The sequence below is a fragment of the Limulus polyphemus genome, unplaced genomic scaffold, assembly GCF_000517525.1.
Source record: "Limulus polyphemus unplaced genomic scaffold, Limulus_polyphemus-2.1.2 Scaffold76, whole genome shotgun sequence".
Taxonomy (NCBI): domain Eukaryota; kingdom Metazoa; phylum Arthropoda; class Merostomata; order Xiphosura; family Limulidae; genus Limulus; species Limulus polyphemus.
Window position 1 is genome coordinate 67,203 of NW_013665686.1, and position 15,700 is coordinate 82,902.

General features: G+C 34.3%; 1 protein-coding gene across 1 annotated transcript in view; it reads right to left on the reverse strand.

The window, feature by feature from the left end:
- Positions 1 to 6: 6 nt before the first annotated feature.
- LOC106466725 overlaps positions 7 to 15,700 on the reverse strand; it is a 39,720-nt gene continuing 24,026 nt past the window's right edge. The window contains exon 2 of the mRNA XM_022395379.1: positions 7 to 6,685. Within this exon, the coding sequence (XP_022251087.1) occupies positions 5,414 to 6,685 (1,272 nt within the window). The 3' untranslated portion in view covers positions 7 to 5,413. The remainder of the gene's footprint in view (positions 6,686 to 15,700) is intronic.

The following is a 15,700-nucleotide window of genomic DNA, read 5'->3' on the forward strand; positions in this document are numbered from 1 at the left end:
AGCTTTAACTTGTTGTTAAACAAATGTTTAAAACAACTCTAATTATTCAACGTTTCTAAAGTTTCATTTTTCTTTACTTTCTAAGAAAATGACATAAAAAACATTCAGGGATGTTACAAAGTAAAACTGAGACATATTTAGGTGAAAACAAATTCGTGGCTTCAAATCATCGACCTGTAACACCACGTTTCACAAAATTTCCCTTCATTATATACACATAGATTAATGCAGCATTGCACACACACGAAGGACACTTTTAGAAAAGTGAATCTACATAAAGTAAAAGTGATTGTTCTGGGACTCAGTGTTACTGATTAATGAATTGTAGCCACAAGTGTGATTATATATCTAAATAAGGCATACGAAACTCCTTCTTGATTGGTAGTCCATTAAACTAAACACATGAAAACACCGTTAGAACTATACACAATCTTTCAGAAACAGAAGCATTTTCAAATAAACGTATTTGTTTATTTACCTCTCGGAATTTTCGCGCAAAGTTACACAAAGGTCTATCCGCGTATAGCTGTTCCTAATTTTGAATTGGTAGACTAGAAGAAAAGCTAGTCAACAGCATCCACTACCAACTCTTGGGCTTCTTTTACTTGATAGAATAATTGGAGTTGACTGTCACTCTTATAACGCTTCGAAGTGGGAAACGCGTTTTTAGAGTTAATGATCCTAAGCCGACCCAAAACGTGTTCATATAATTTTCATACACCCATTTTTGTATCAAATTATCACAGCGTTGTTCTTTATCAAATTCACCCACACGTTAAGAAAGCTATTTAATAATGAAACCTATAAAATAAATGTCGAGACCTGTTTTTTTAATCACAGAGAAACTTAATATGAGATGTTACCTTTGGATAAACGTTGACCTACCAATCAAATCAAACATCTTGTTTATTTGTTCTTCCTGTTTTTGCTAATTGCTAATTTTAACTCTGAATATTTGAATCTTTAGTTGTAGCTCAACTTAACTCGCACCATTCTTAGTATATGATCATTATATGAAAGCGCAGAAAGTGGTGCTCTGGAAAATCTGACTGCTTGCCAGAAGAAGCTTCATCGGAAGTTTGATCAGTATTACTTGGAAAAGAAATATTCCCAGCCCGACTTGGTTATTTGAAATGTTGAAAAATATAACTTTTAAACTGAGTAACGATGATATGAGTGTAATGGCTTGAATAACTTACAGAACTTTCTGCGAAATGTGACAAAAAAAAAGAAAAAGAAAATGGAAGCTAATTTTAGATCTTGCATTGATTACATAGTGTGCCCACTTTTACGAATTCCGTGAACAATAAAATTTGACTGACTAAAAAATACAATAAACAATGACTGAAATATAATAAAAGTTTCGATGTGTTTCATTAAATTGCGTATTTCATTATATTTCCTTGACATATGTAGGCTTAAAGCAGTAAGTAAGTTCCTGGACTTGTAATGATAAAAATACGATGTTCGATTCCCTGTAGCGGACAGAGTTTAGATAGCCCAATGTATGGCTTTTTGCTAAAACAAACAGGCTTAAAGCTAGCATTTTCTGTACTTTATGCCATCTTTAACAAACACACACACAAAAAGGAAAATAATTAAAAAAGAACAAAATACAAACAATTCCTACAGAACACACATAAGAGAATACACAGAATAACTAATTTTCTTTCATTAAGATTCTGTAAAGTTCCAACTAATAGCATGCTTTCATACATAAGTAATAATTACGAAGCGGGTATTGCACTTTTGGCCTTTGTTAAGAGAATCACGAAGTTATACACAATTATTCGAAAAGTAACAATAATGGCCCTTGAAACAGAATACAAGAAATCGCACATATATAAAAAAAATCTAAATTATTAATATGTTTAAAGTTATTATTTATAAATAAGGACATCGTTCTCAAAAGGAAAAAAAAATAAGTGCTGTTCTATTGATGATAAGAAATACTTAACATAACACAGAATGATTAGTGAGCTATAAGCTGTGTACTTTTATGCAGCGAACAATCATTTAAAATTGTCATTCATTGCTAGCATGAAGAAACTGTACATCAAATTAATCGTACGAAAGTACAAACTCCATACAATTGCTTCACCGGGTCGTTAACTTGAGCCGATATACCTTTAAACGCCATGATAATAATAAACATAGGAATAGATTTATAAACACATGACGAATGATAACAAAGCATATGCTATACATAGAGGCCAGTATTGGCTTGTAAAACTAACTTTTACTGGTAAAAATACTTTGTGCCATAGTTTAAGCACATAGGAACTCTGACACTTTTGTCTTTAACAAAACAGACCCTTATCATTTAGACACAATCTTTGTTAACTTTCAACAAATACACAAGTTAATGGTAAAACTTGTTCGACTGACTTTTTACAATACTTACCATGTATAATTTTGTACGTGCAGCAATTAAATGGGTGCATTTAAACATTTAACGTCATTTAGTGGAGTAATCCATAACATTGAAATATAAGTGAGTCGTTTAAGCTTTCCAGAAAATGCACTTTATCATGAAATTTTAAATTGTTATCTACAAGTACGAAACACGCTTACAGCACAACGAATACACGCTTAAAGTCGTTATCAGTTTAGGTTGCCTAAATTATCAGTATTCCTATAGTAAAGTAAGGCAGGTAAATAGCTTTCCAGACTTTAACTCTCACTATCGAGGGTATGTTTTTTATAATTGTTCCTTGAATTCAGTAACCCATTCTAAAACGATGGTTAGATCATTATATAAGAACCATGTTTAGTCTAGAGTTTAGACTTTAAATCCTCTGTCGTTATACTATTTAATACGATAAAATAATACCTTCATTGATAAAACGTACCTAAATGTTTTTATACATACGATTTCTGTAGAAAACAAAACAAAACCAATGTTGTATTGTAGAAGCAGATAATTTACAATCCTTTGTTCTATCAGGATAGATCTGAGCGACACCAGATCGTTATGCATATATGCAGTCCTAATGAAATTGATTAGATATGAAAGGTAGAAGTCAAACCCTGAGTCACCAAGAACGTAATTACATGCAAGTTGTTGATGACACTTTTCCTACAACTCTAATGCCATTCTTAAGACCTCGATATTCTAACTTCACACACCTGTCTCGTCAAATGTTCTTGTCCATGTGTTACATGTATATATATCAGAGTCTTGGCTTTAATGGATTTCTCCCACCTGTTTCTAGAGTGGAACGGAATTTCGGTTCCTATACTGAGGCCTTCTTCAGGTTGACTTAAAGTATAGAAGCCGGAACGTTATTTCACTTTAGAAACTGGCAGGGGCAGTTCGTTAAAACCAAACCTCTACTATTTCTCCAAGGCCTAAATTACCCTTGTTACAACATGTTTTCATAACTGGAACTTTCAACTAGGTGCTCCTCGTATCAAATCAATTTCGGTTGCGTTTTTTACACATCTATGGAAATTTCTCGTTTTTTGAAAGATATTACGAAATTTTTCAATTTTCTTTAACCTTATTTAGCAATATTACATTTCATATATCAATAAGTTTCTGGTGAATATGCAATTCAACTAAATACAAAATTGCAAAGTAATGTAGATAAAATGGCTGATGGTAATGACGTCAAGATGAAAGCAGCCAATAACGTATAATAAAGTACTCGTTATACACAAAGGAATCCTACATAATATATGCGTCCTATTAATGAAAATCTTAACTTTCACATCACTGTATGAATACGTATCTTCGTATCTTGCTGTTTTTAATCCCACTTTCTTGTTTTGCTAATGGTCTATTTCTGACACGCAATGCACTATTTTAAATATATCTACTGTAATAAAGGTATTGAACTATAGTACAGTTCAACATAGTACAGTAGCTTATTGCTATATCTCATTCAAAGCGTCACGAGAACATTTATAAATTTGTTTTACTTTGATTCGTACTGGGTCAAATAGCAGTCAAGTTTTTCGTTTTAACAGACATGTGTGGCCGAAATATGAACTACAGGCCACCTACTTATGAGCAGACAATCGACCGTAAAGGGCATTTTTGGGTTTGAACAATCAAGCGTCTGGTATAAAGGTATGCAAAATAGCAGTGAACATTCTTGAAAAATAGTTCTAGCTTTTTATCATAATATGTACTCTAGGATGTTTTCACCCAAACTTGAACAAGCAATCACTTCTGTGACGTAATGATGCTTGATGGCCTATATATATATATATTATAAATTGTAATGAATGAGTATATATATATATATATTATGCTAATTTTTCACAGATGATACATACATATCTATATACATAAAAATGTCAATAGCAGATTCGCTGGAAACAGTCAGAGAGGCTTATTAACTACACAGTACTTGGTAAATAACTGTTTGCTTGTTTAACTGTTTCTCCAAACAAATAACTATATTTTCATTCATCAAATAGAATTAAACTGTTAAAAAGAAATCCAGTAGCCATTAGCGCAGTCTTTGATTGGACATGTACATCAAATAAGCTTAAAAGATGATTGAATAATTGTTACTGTTAAGTATATTAAATTTGAAGAATAAGTTAATGAAATGAAACACTCTTCTTATTTAAAAAAAAGTAGTTACTAGAACGATCAAAGTGCTACCTTTTACCATCATATGAAACTACATCATTGCTGAAGTTAGCTATCTGTATTTTGGCTGCCTGGTTGATCAAGTCTTCTTAGTTGCACACGTCATTCCGCTAATTTTACAAAACACTAAAAGAACATTGTTTGCATAAAGCTATATGCGAAAATATCCTACAAGAAATCGGGTTATTTCAGAGTAAAAATCATTCTTTCTTGACTACTGAAGTAAAATAATTTTGTTTGAACAAACTTCGTTGAAGTAATATTCGTTACAATAATTAAAACGGTATCGTTTCAGTGGGTATGGTTTCTTCAGAATTTGATTACACTTCTTAAATTAAATAGTGATTTTAAAAATACAATACATTCTACAAGTGATTTTTAGGAGCTATACAATCATGTGACCTAGAAACCAGAGTATAAAAATCTTTTAGTCAAATGCGGAAGAGGATTTCAGATTTGGTCCCATTCATTTACCTGTATTTAGGGGTTACTTTTTTTAAACGACTAACATATATGAATATTTTAAGTGAAACCATGAAAAATGTATATGACTGCTTTTAAATTTCTGATAACAAGAACTGTCCTTTGAATTCTGAAATTTTAAGTTAAACAAAATCGAAAACACTAAGTTGTGAGACCACTTTTTATCAAAAGTATCGTGACTGTGCAGATAGACAAGGGAACTTCTAAGTTGGATTTACCAATAAGCTTTGAAATCGAAATAAAGTTCCCGATGTGTGAAACTCTTAATTTTTAAAACATGATTGAAAATATTTGATGCAAATGAATATTTCAAGTTTCAAAATGTCATGACACTGCTAAAGTGGCGTTGTCTCCCTCTTCGTTCATTTTTTCTTTCAAACAGTTAGACACTGGACAAGACTGACCGTTTTCGGTAAGAGATTTCATCAGCTCTTCGGCACTTACCGGGGCCAATTTAACGTTAGGGGGAGACAAGGGGGAATAAAGATCAAAATCGTAGAGTGACATGTCTATATCGCCAAAGATTTCATCCCCTGAACTACAGTTAGACGTAGCCCCAGAGCTTGGGCTACAACTCGAGGAAGAAGCTGCGTAAGGCTTGTTCATAGCTGATAGATTGCTCAGTTCTGATGTATTGCATGTGGCAGGAAGGAGTACGTGTAGCGACGTTTCGGAGACACCAGATGATGATTTACTTGGTGAACCTGCATTCTCTACTGCACAGTTAGCCCTGTCCATAAATCTACAATTGTCATCAAATTCTTCTTCTGTTGCTATAGGGCTACTGGCAGCATTGGTTGACGAGGAACTACAGTTAAGTACTGAGCTCCAATTCAAACTGGTCAGTCTGTCACTGTCATCATTCCAAAAGGCACTAGAGTCGCATGCTGTCTTTACAAAAGGAGTTATTCTTCCAGAAGAAGTATCGAACTCTGTTAGATATCTGTCACATTCGTCTGTAGTCTCGTTACAATTTTGCCTCAGTATTACTTCTCCCGTCGTCGTTGTGCACGTCTTGGGCAAGTAGGTGTTCAATAAGGAACTAGCCTGCGGCTTATTACTGAGCTGCTCTTTTGCTTGAGATGGTGGTTTGTATTGGTACGCACTTAACACAGTAGATCTCATAGAGTAATTATCAACTAAATCTGTCTGTGGCGGCGCAGTGATGGAAAGGCATCTTTGGGTAAGCTTTTTTTCCACCTCATGGTTATAATTACTCCCTAGAAGTTCCTGTGGGCATCCTTCTAACGCATTTTGGCTTGTGAGAGGTGGTGGGTCAAGGGTCATGACTTGCGGGTTCAGTGGTGAAAGAAAAAAGTGCCCGTTAGGGGCACAATTAATCTTTACTCCTTCTTGTTCAAACTCTTTTTGAATTTTTCGCAGAGTATTACAGATGAGAACGGATCGTCTTAGACTTAATGTCTGTCTAAGTCTGTTCCGTTTACACAAACTGATGTTGAACACCGCCTGACGCTGATTGAAGTAAAGCGAAGAACGTGTTTCACAGTCTTTATCTTCATCAAATTTGCGTTTAATACCTCGAGCTTGAGACTCACACAACATGGCGTCTACATCTACACTGAGTGTCTGTGCTATCTAAAAGACAAAAAAAATAAAAAAATAAGAGCATTAATAACTTTTCCTTATTGATTTCAAACTATCCACACATGTATAAATATTATATTTAAAAACACTACAACTAACTCATGGCGACATATTGTCGACATACTGTTGGTCATCATTGCAATATCATTAGTTCTAACAGTAAGATACCAAACATGTGATGAAAGTAGAAATTTTGAAACAAATAAAAAGGAAGAACATATTTTGTTAATTTGAAATTGAAAAATATATTTGTTTTCGGCATTTCGTATAATAAGTAAAATGATAAGAATCTACTTTTATATTTTAGTGATTGCTTAGCACACGTAATAAGTATTCAGAAGCATAAATAAGATAATAACAGTTTCCATCTAACCAGTCTAAATATTCACTATTTTGTTAAGATTTAATTTGTAGCCTCCCAGTGGCACGGCGCTAAGTCTGCGGACTTATAACGCTAGAAACCGGGTTTTGTACCCGTGGGCAGAGCACAGATAACCCATTGTTTAGCTACAAACAAACAAATATATCTAAGGACCTTTTGTTCTTCCGTACAAGATTTAAAATAAATATGAGAAGGTAAAACATATTCAGATAATTTCTCTTTATCTTGTATAAACTCTCAAGACTAATGTTATAACTAAGTTAGCGTCAGAATCAAAAACTCAGCTCTTGAATTAAAGTGGAGCATTAGACAAATTAGCGATTTATCTTGAAAATACAGACGATATTTTACGACTTTCTGTTTTGATGGATAAATTTCCAAATGAGAATGTTTGTAATCGAACATTAATTTATATTAAACTCAGTGAGTGTTAAAATACCTCCGTAATAACTTTAAAAATTTTAAGTGTAGGACGTACGAATATCTGAAGCTGAATTTTGGAAAACGTAACTGACCCAAGATCCAAAAAAACAAGAGAGAAATCATAATTTGTATTACCATAGCTATGGCAAAATAAAATCATTTATAGATATGTTTATATGCTTCTTATAAAATATTGTCGCAGTTGTTACTTTGAAGAGAAGCACAAAGTATAAATTCTCCAAATTGTTCTTGAACTCTAATAGCTAGACTTCAAATAATACATCTGAATATACCACTTAATGTTGAAAGCCATCATAGAAGTAGACCAATCACATTAAGCTGTTCCAAGCTGGCTACAAATGTCTCAAAGTATCGTTAGCAGAATGTGGAACCGCTTCCAAACCAATGATACTATTGTTTGAAATCTGTAAAATGCACATTGTCATCCACGACTGTTCTCTATTGATTATGGCTCATGGAGTATCTATTTTGAAACTGAACTAAATGTTTACAGTCTCAAGTGGATGCCGTGTCAATGTACAGTGATAAAAACAATTTCACAAGGTCGGCCAATACGCCAGAAGCCCATTGAGGTACTGTCTGCTCACAGTTAGGCAAAAGAGTGGGATAGTCTTGGGAGATTCCTTGGATGTGTCAAATGACTTCATACACTTTGGATACCCTAGAAACCAGGAGTGTTCAAGAATATCTCAGAATACTCATGGTAACTATACTCCATACTGAAAGTGAAATATCATGAACTGTAAAGACGTAAAACTACCGCTACCAACTATTCACTTATGAAATGAACGATAAACCATTTGAATTTCCCACCACGTGATGGATTATCAGATGCCTGATTTGTATAAAAATAATTTTGTATAGTGAAATCATACGTTGTTAAACAGTGTCAGTGAAGAAGAGTATCACGTTCATGGGATTTGAAGTTACCAATCATAAAACGATTTTTTTCCAATTGTATTTAAACCTGTCAAACAAAGCAATAAGAGGCAGTTGCGTAAATAAAGGTAATACTATGAAACAAATATTACGCATAATACTGTATTCACCCCTACCAATAATGTCACATTTTGATGAAATACAAGTAATGTAACAATTTTTTCTTATGAAGTTGTTTTTATTCAAAACTCTAATGATCAAACTTAACACTGTTATGTGTGAAGGAGGTTGAATGTCAGCAAAAGCTGCAAAGAAAATATGTAAATTGAAATTTGCTGATTGCACAAGTATTCAGCCACTTAATTCAGTACTTGGTGGAAATCATTTTGGATAGGTGTCTACCAGTTTTGCACAATGGGATGGTGGAATTTATGCCCATTCTTCCTAGCAAAATTGCTCCAATTCTGACAAGTTCGTTGGAAATCATTGATGGACTGCAATCTTCAAGTCTCGCCATAAATTTTTCAATTGGATTGAAGTCAGGGCTTTGACTGGGCCACTCCAAAACATCCACTTTCTTCTTTTGAAACCACTCCAGTATGGCTTTGGCCTTGTGGTTTGGGTCATTATCCTGCTGAAATGTGAATTTTCGACCTAGTTTTAGATTTTTGGCTGACTAAGCAGGTTTCCTCTAGGATTCGCCTGTACTTTGCACCATCCATCTTCCCCTCAATCCTGACAAGCTTCCCAGTCCCTGCTGATGAGAAGCATCCCCATAACATGATGCTGCCATTGACAGTTGTGATGGTGTTGACTAGGTGATGTGCTGTGTTGAGTTTGTGCCAGATGTAACGCTTTGAATTTAGATAAAAAACCTCAATTTTTGTCTTGTTTGACCACAAAACAATCTGCCACATGTCTGCAGTATCATTTACATGCTTTGTCGCAAACTCCATACGAGATTTAAGATGATTCTTTTTCGGTAATGGATTCTTTCTTGCCACCCGCCCATACAGGCCAGCTTTGTGTAGGGACCAGGATACTGTCGATGTTTGAACACTGACTCCTATTTCAGACATGGAACTTTGCAAATCTTTCAATGTCACTGTTGGCTTCACAGTGGCATTCCTAACCAGTTTCCTGCTTGCTCAGCTACTTAGTTTGGAAGAGCGGTCTGATCTGGGTAGTGACTGGATGTTATGAAGCACATTCCACTACTTAATGATGGACTTCACCGTATTCAAAGAGATAATCAGCGACTTTGAAATTTTCTTGTAACCTTCTCCTGATCTGTGCTTCTCTATCACTTTATCCCTGACATGTTTGGAAAGCTCCTTGGTCTTCATGGTTGGTTTGTCGTATCACTACGTGAGTTGTGGCTTGAACAGATACATTTACTCTGAAATTAAGTTAAACCCTTTTGATTACACACAGAGATAGACGAGTACACTAAATTTATGATCTTTCAAACTGAACTGATTTAGGGTTGCCGTAGTAAAGGAGTTGAATACTTACACAACTGAGAATATTCTGATTTTCTTTGAAAATCTAATTTACTTACATAATATCAGCGTTTTTTTAGCTTTTTCAGTTTGGAGTAGATTGTGTAGATTCTGAATATGAAGTCCTATTTGAAAGTTTCATGATTGCAAGCTTTGCAGGGGGTGAACTCTTATGGAAGGCACTATATGTTCAAACAGTCTTATATACAGTAAAATGTACAGGGTATAGTAGAGTAAGCACACTCTATATCCCATTTATTATGCTACCTTAACTGCTTTCGAAAATTATTAGAGTTTTATCGTTGGTTAGATTACTGGTCAGATGTACGTTTTTACATGCTAAAATAACCACACTCGTGTCATTGCTCACGCTTCTACCGAATCATTCAAATTAAATAACCCGCCATCTCTGCATCGCCGAAGTAAGTTTAAACATGAAGAACATTTAGTCCACAAAAGTGATGTGTGATGGTGATTAGATACCTTGTACTGTTTCATATTTAATATGTCGTAGTTTAAAATTTGGCCGGTATATTTTTTCATAATTAAAAATTATTTTCGTATGGAGTTGGTTTACGTACACTTTAACCGAGGCTGCACAGATACGAAATTGAAAGTCAGAGTTTCAACTACGTGGAAGTTTCTATAATCTAAGAAAGCAAGGATAAATAAGGAACTGCGGTTAATTAATGGACAACTATGACTGTGTTTTGCAGATCTATTTAGAAATTACTTTCAAATCCGTTTTGCCTAAATTAATAGAGGTACCATGTAATAACGTAGACTTAAAGCGAAACAGTTGGTCTCAAATGTTTGTCCATAGATCTGTTTAATACTGCACTTTCTCGTCAACGTACTAGGCGCATTCGCGATGTTGGCTACGGTGGCCGGCTTCGAGGAAGCATTATGAGAAAAAAAAAATCTATCGATCCGATTTGTAGATACAGAGTAGTATTTCTTAGCGGACGCATTTCCTTACTTAAAAAGCAAAACAAACTGCTATAGTGCTGCATATTCATATGAATACAATAGAAAGAGTTAAGAAACAGACGAAGAAAAACACAAATATACAGTGAGACTGTAAGCGAAAAGTATAAAAACATAGTAACTGAATAACCAGACGAGAGATTCTAAATGTAACGTGAGTCAAAAACATAGTTGGTTGGAAAGATAAATAAAAATTGAGCTTTTACTTGAAAAATGTATTTACCTACATATTGGAATGGTTACAAATGTGCTTGATACAAGACATAACGTAATGGAAACAGTGAGAAAAAAAGGGTATAAAAGGCATATACTGTGGGGAAATGTGCAAAAATGAATTTCGACGGAATACAGTAACGTTCTGGTAGTTTACCAGCAACTGGTTTTTATCAGTTCAATCGGAAAATGCCACAACACTATAAAAGTACGGTCATACCATGTCCAGTAGAAGTAGTGTGAATCCAGTTAATGATTCTAGGGCTGAAGTGCCGTATGAAAAACGTATAGAACAAAGGATACTCTATGCGAAACATTGGGATAATACTCCATGTTTCAGATGAAGCTGTATACAAGACTCTGAAGAGGGTACATGAAATTGGCACTGTTAGTAGTAGTTCTCAAGGTAGAAAAGCGAAACTCTCCAAAAACGATGTTAAGTATCTCTGGGTACATTCTTTACGAGATAGATGATGGTCTAGTATAGATCTTGTTAACAACCTTCCTACAAATACAAGTTGAATGTTACCTCAAGAACAGTACGATAAAAATTAGCACAAAATGGTTTCAAAGGACACGTTCTTGCTCGAAAACCGTAGCTAAGAAGATGTAATAAAACGACTGTGTTAAAAATGGGTATCTGACCACAAAAAAGTGAAATAAGCAAAGTCAGAGACACACACTTTTTACACAAGAGTCCAACTTCGAATTGTTCGGCAACATTCAATGACAGTTTGTTTGACGGCAGAGTAGATAACGGTACCATGATCAATATATAACATCTAAAGTGATGCATGGTGGGGTATAAATACCAAATTGGGGATGCATCATAACCATTGACATCGCTGATCTATAGCAAATTGATGGCATCCTGAGTACTGACAAGTACAGGTAGGATTTGATCCATCATGGCATTTGCTCAGGAAACCGATTCACTTCGCTGGGATTCATCTTCCACAAAGACAACGATCTCAAGCATACAGAAAATATATTTTATACGATATCTTATATCACAGTAGCAAACAAGTTTGCTGAAGGAACATTCACAACCATGATTGGCCTGCATGAGATTACGTAAGGCAGCTAAACAACTTGGCAGAGTTGTGGGGAATTACACAGAACATTTGAGACAATATTCTACAATCGTAGATTGATAAATGTATGGCAGAATGAAAACAAGGTGTAAAGAAAATGGCTCACACACAAATGCTAGTACATTGTACAGCTTACTCGCTTTTCTTTTGCATTTTTTGTTATAATGTTTTGTACTATTGAAAAATCAGCATCTAGTTACCATTACTTGTTATTTGTGACCCCTTGGTGTGTATTGCTTCTGTGTTTCCGCTATTATTTTAAACAATGTATATCTTACATGTTACCTTGTTAAAATAAACCTATCTACATATATATTACAATGCATTAATGATGTTAGAAAAATATGTAGGTTTCAGAAGTCTTGATAGAAATAAATAAAAACCCTACAACTCGAGAGCTTTCGAAAGGTGGACCTTTCTTCTTCAGGGGCAAACTGTTTACAATGTATTAAAATATTCACATTACTAAAACGAATGAAGCTGAAAACGGTTCAGTGAAGCTAACGTATTTAAACACTTTATAAATTCACTGTGATAGATAAGTGTTTATACGAAGTAAGAAGTGTTGTTGCTGTTGTCTATCAACAAATATACATACTTTATCTACAAACTTGTATGAAAATGAGGGACGACGAGATTTCTGCAATGAGTTCACGATTCTGAAACAGATCATAGTAAACAGATATTGCACAAACTTCAAACCTCTAAACGTGAAGCTATACCTTTATCGCAACTTTGAAACTAAACTAAGGACGCTATTAACTTTATGTTTTAGAATGTAAAAACAATGTACTACTTTAACCATTTTAGCAATCATTTCAACGTGAACTTTGTGCCTACATCTTAGCCTTGACTAATTTATCACGTGTGATTTGCAAAGCTTATGTGTGAGTAAACGAAATACACAGTTATTATATATTCAACACAGACTGTGTAGCTGTTTTCTAGTGCAAAGCTATGCAATGGGCTACCTGAGCTCTGTCGACCAATGGAAATCGTACCCCAAACTTTAGCGTTGTAGATCCATAAAATTGTCGTTAATCAAGTATAGTAAAATATTCTTTCATTGTTCTTACATATTAGTAATGTCAATACAAATACTTTACTTAGCAAATTATACCTAAAATAATTTTCATTTCGTGAACTCAAGCACAATATCTTATCTCCAAATACCGATTTGTTAAAATACATCTGTATAATTATAACATGTTAAAAAAACAGTAACTAAGGAATAACAAGAAAGCTTAAGTTTCGTTTATAAAAGTTGCAACTTAATTGTGCAACCTGTATCTACGCAATTAACGACTTACAAGTTTACTGTGAAATGATTGAACCTAAAGTTAGTATCTATAAATAACTTATATTTTGTATTACATTATTATTTTAATGTCTTAATATTGTATGTGGTTGTTTAAATGAACTAAGATGTTGTCGCTTTGTGAAAACAATTTTTTAAAAATATAAACATGCCAGAAGATAGCGACAGCAGAAATTAAAGCTATGACGCAATTGGTCATTCCATGCATCACCGTTAGAGGTCCCTTGTATCACACTTCAACAAGCCTGTTTTGTGTATCTTAAACTATCTGAAGGAGCATTTCTGAGAAATGTAAGACAAGATTCACCGTTTCTCATTTCGGGTGTTTATTGGATGCAAGTTCTATATTTACGCTACACTTCTTTAACACAAAGAATATTGACAGAAACAAGTCTTGCATACTTCAAACTGGTATCACCTATAACGACACGTGTTTCATAATGCATAGTGTAAAATTACGAAACTATTCATACACCCTTAAACGTTCGTACTTAAAATAGTTAACTCTGAAACATTTTGAAATATATCATTACTTTTTAACCTCAAGAAAAATCAGTTTTCAAGAATTGCTGTTGTAAGGTTTTGAAAACTGGAGCAAAATGACTTCACACAGAAATGGCTGTAATCTTGACCTATTAAGTGTGTCATATTTAGGGCATGTCAAAAATGGGTTACTAACACAACCCAGTTTGTTATCACATATTCGCGTACTCTTTTTATTGAATACACACGTGCTAGGAAGCTTCAAATTAGCAGACGAGCTGGGTGTGGCCTAGTGATTAGCGTGTTGGGCTGTGATTCCGAGGGACCCTAGTTCGCGTCACGATGCCGCAAAATCGCGCTCACCATTTTGGGGCAATGAGTGCTTTATAAGAGTGTCGATCAAATGCTACTGTTCGATTAGCGTAGCCCAACAGTTGACAGTGGCTGCTGTCGACTAGCTGCCTTCCCTCTGGCCTATTAATTTAAATTTAGGAAAGGCGAACGCCGATAGTCCTTGTATAGCTTTGCATGAATATTCCAAAAATAAAACAAAAACGATTTTATTGAAATTAGAATATAATTGTATAAGTTACATATTTTCTACTGTTATTATATACTACATTACGTTCTGTAACAACAAATAAAATCTATACGTTGTTACTATTGACATTATATACCACATTACGTTCTGTAACAACAAACAAAGTCTATACGTTGTTACTATTGATATTATATACTACATTACGTTCTGTAACAACAAATAAAATCTATACGTTGTTACTATTGACATTATATACCACATTACGTTCTGTAACAACAAACAAAGTCTATACGTTGTTACTATTGACATTATATACCACATTATGTTCTGTAACAACAAACAAACTCTATACGTTGTTACTATTGATATTATATACTACATTACGTTCTGTAACAACAAACAAAGCCTATACGTTGTTACTATTGATATTATATACTACATTACGTGCTGTAACAACAAACAAAGTCTATACGTTGTTACTGCCGACATTATACACTAAACGGTGTCAGGAGACATTGGACATTGTCAAGTGAGATTGTAAACAAATATATCGCACGTCGTTACAACTAGATACGGGTACACTGACTAATTAAACAAATAAAGCTTATACCACGTCTTTATATGTAGAGTAGACAATTAAATGTGAAATATGTACTGCTCAAAACAATTAAGGAATAGTCGGAATGGTCTATATTTTAGCTAGGCCAAGGTTATTTACTGTCGGTAAATAACATCAATAGTAACCCTGACTTCATTTCTATGAAAAACAAGATGTCCAGTCATATGATCTGTTATGCAAATATCTACTGTTGGATAACATGACAACAAATGTCTATTTGGTACTGCAGACTTTACATCTCAGTTTTTATGATCTCCTTGAATAATACCGCGAGTTGTACATTAATATGGGATATTTAAAACATTTTAAAAGTATTTGCGTACCAAAATGCTTGATTTTAGTGGTTAGAGTCCCTAAAATCACACAAGTCACTCACACGTACACACAAAATAGAAGCAAAAATTCCGTCAATGTTTGATTTACTCGATTCCACTCATTAATATAGAAGTCCCTTTGTATAGATAGGCCCGGCATGGCTAGGACGCTCGACTCGCGGGTTTGAATTCCCGTCACACCAAATATGTTCGCCCCTTTCAGCCGTGGG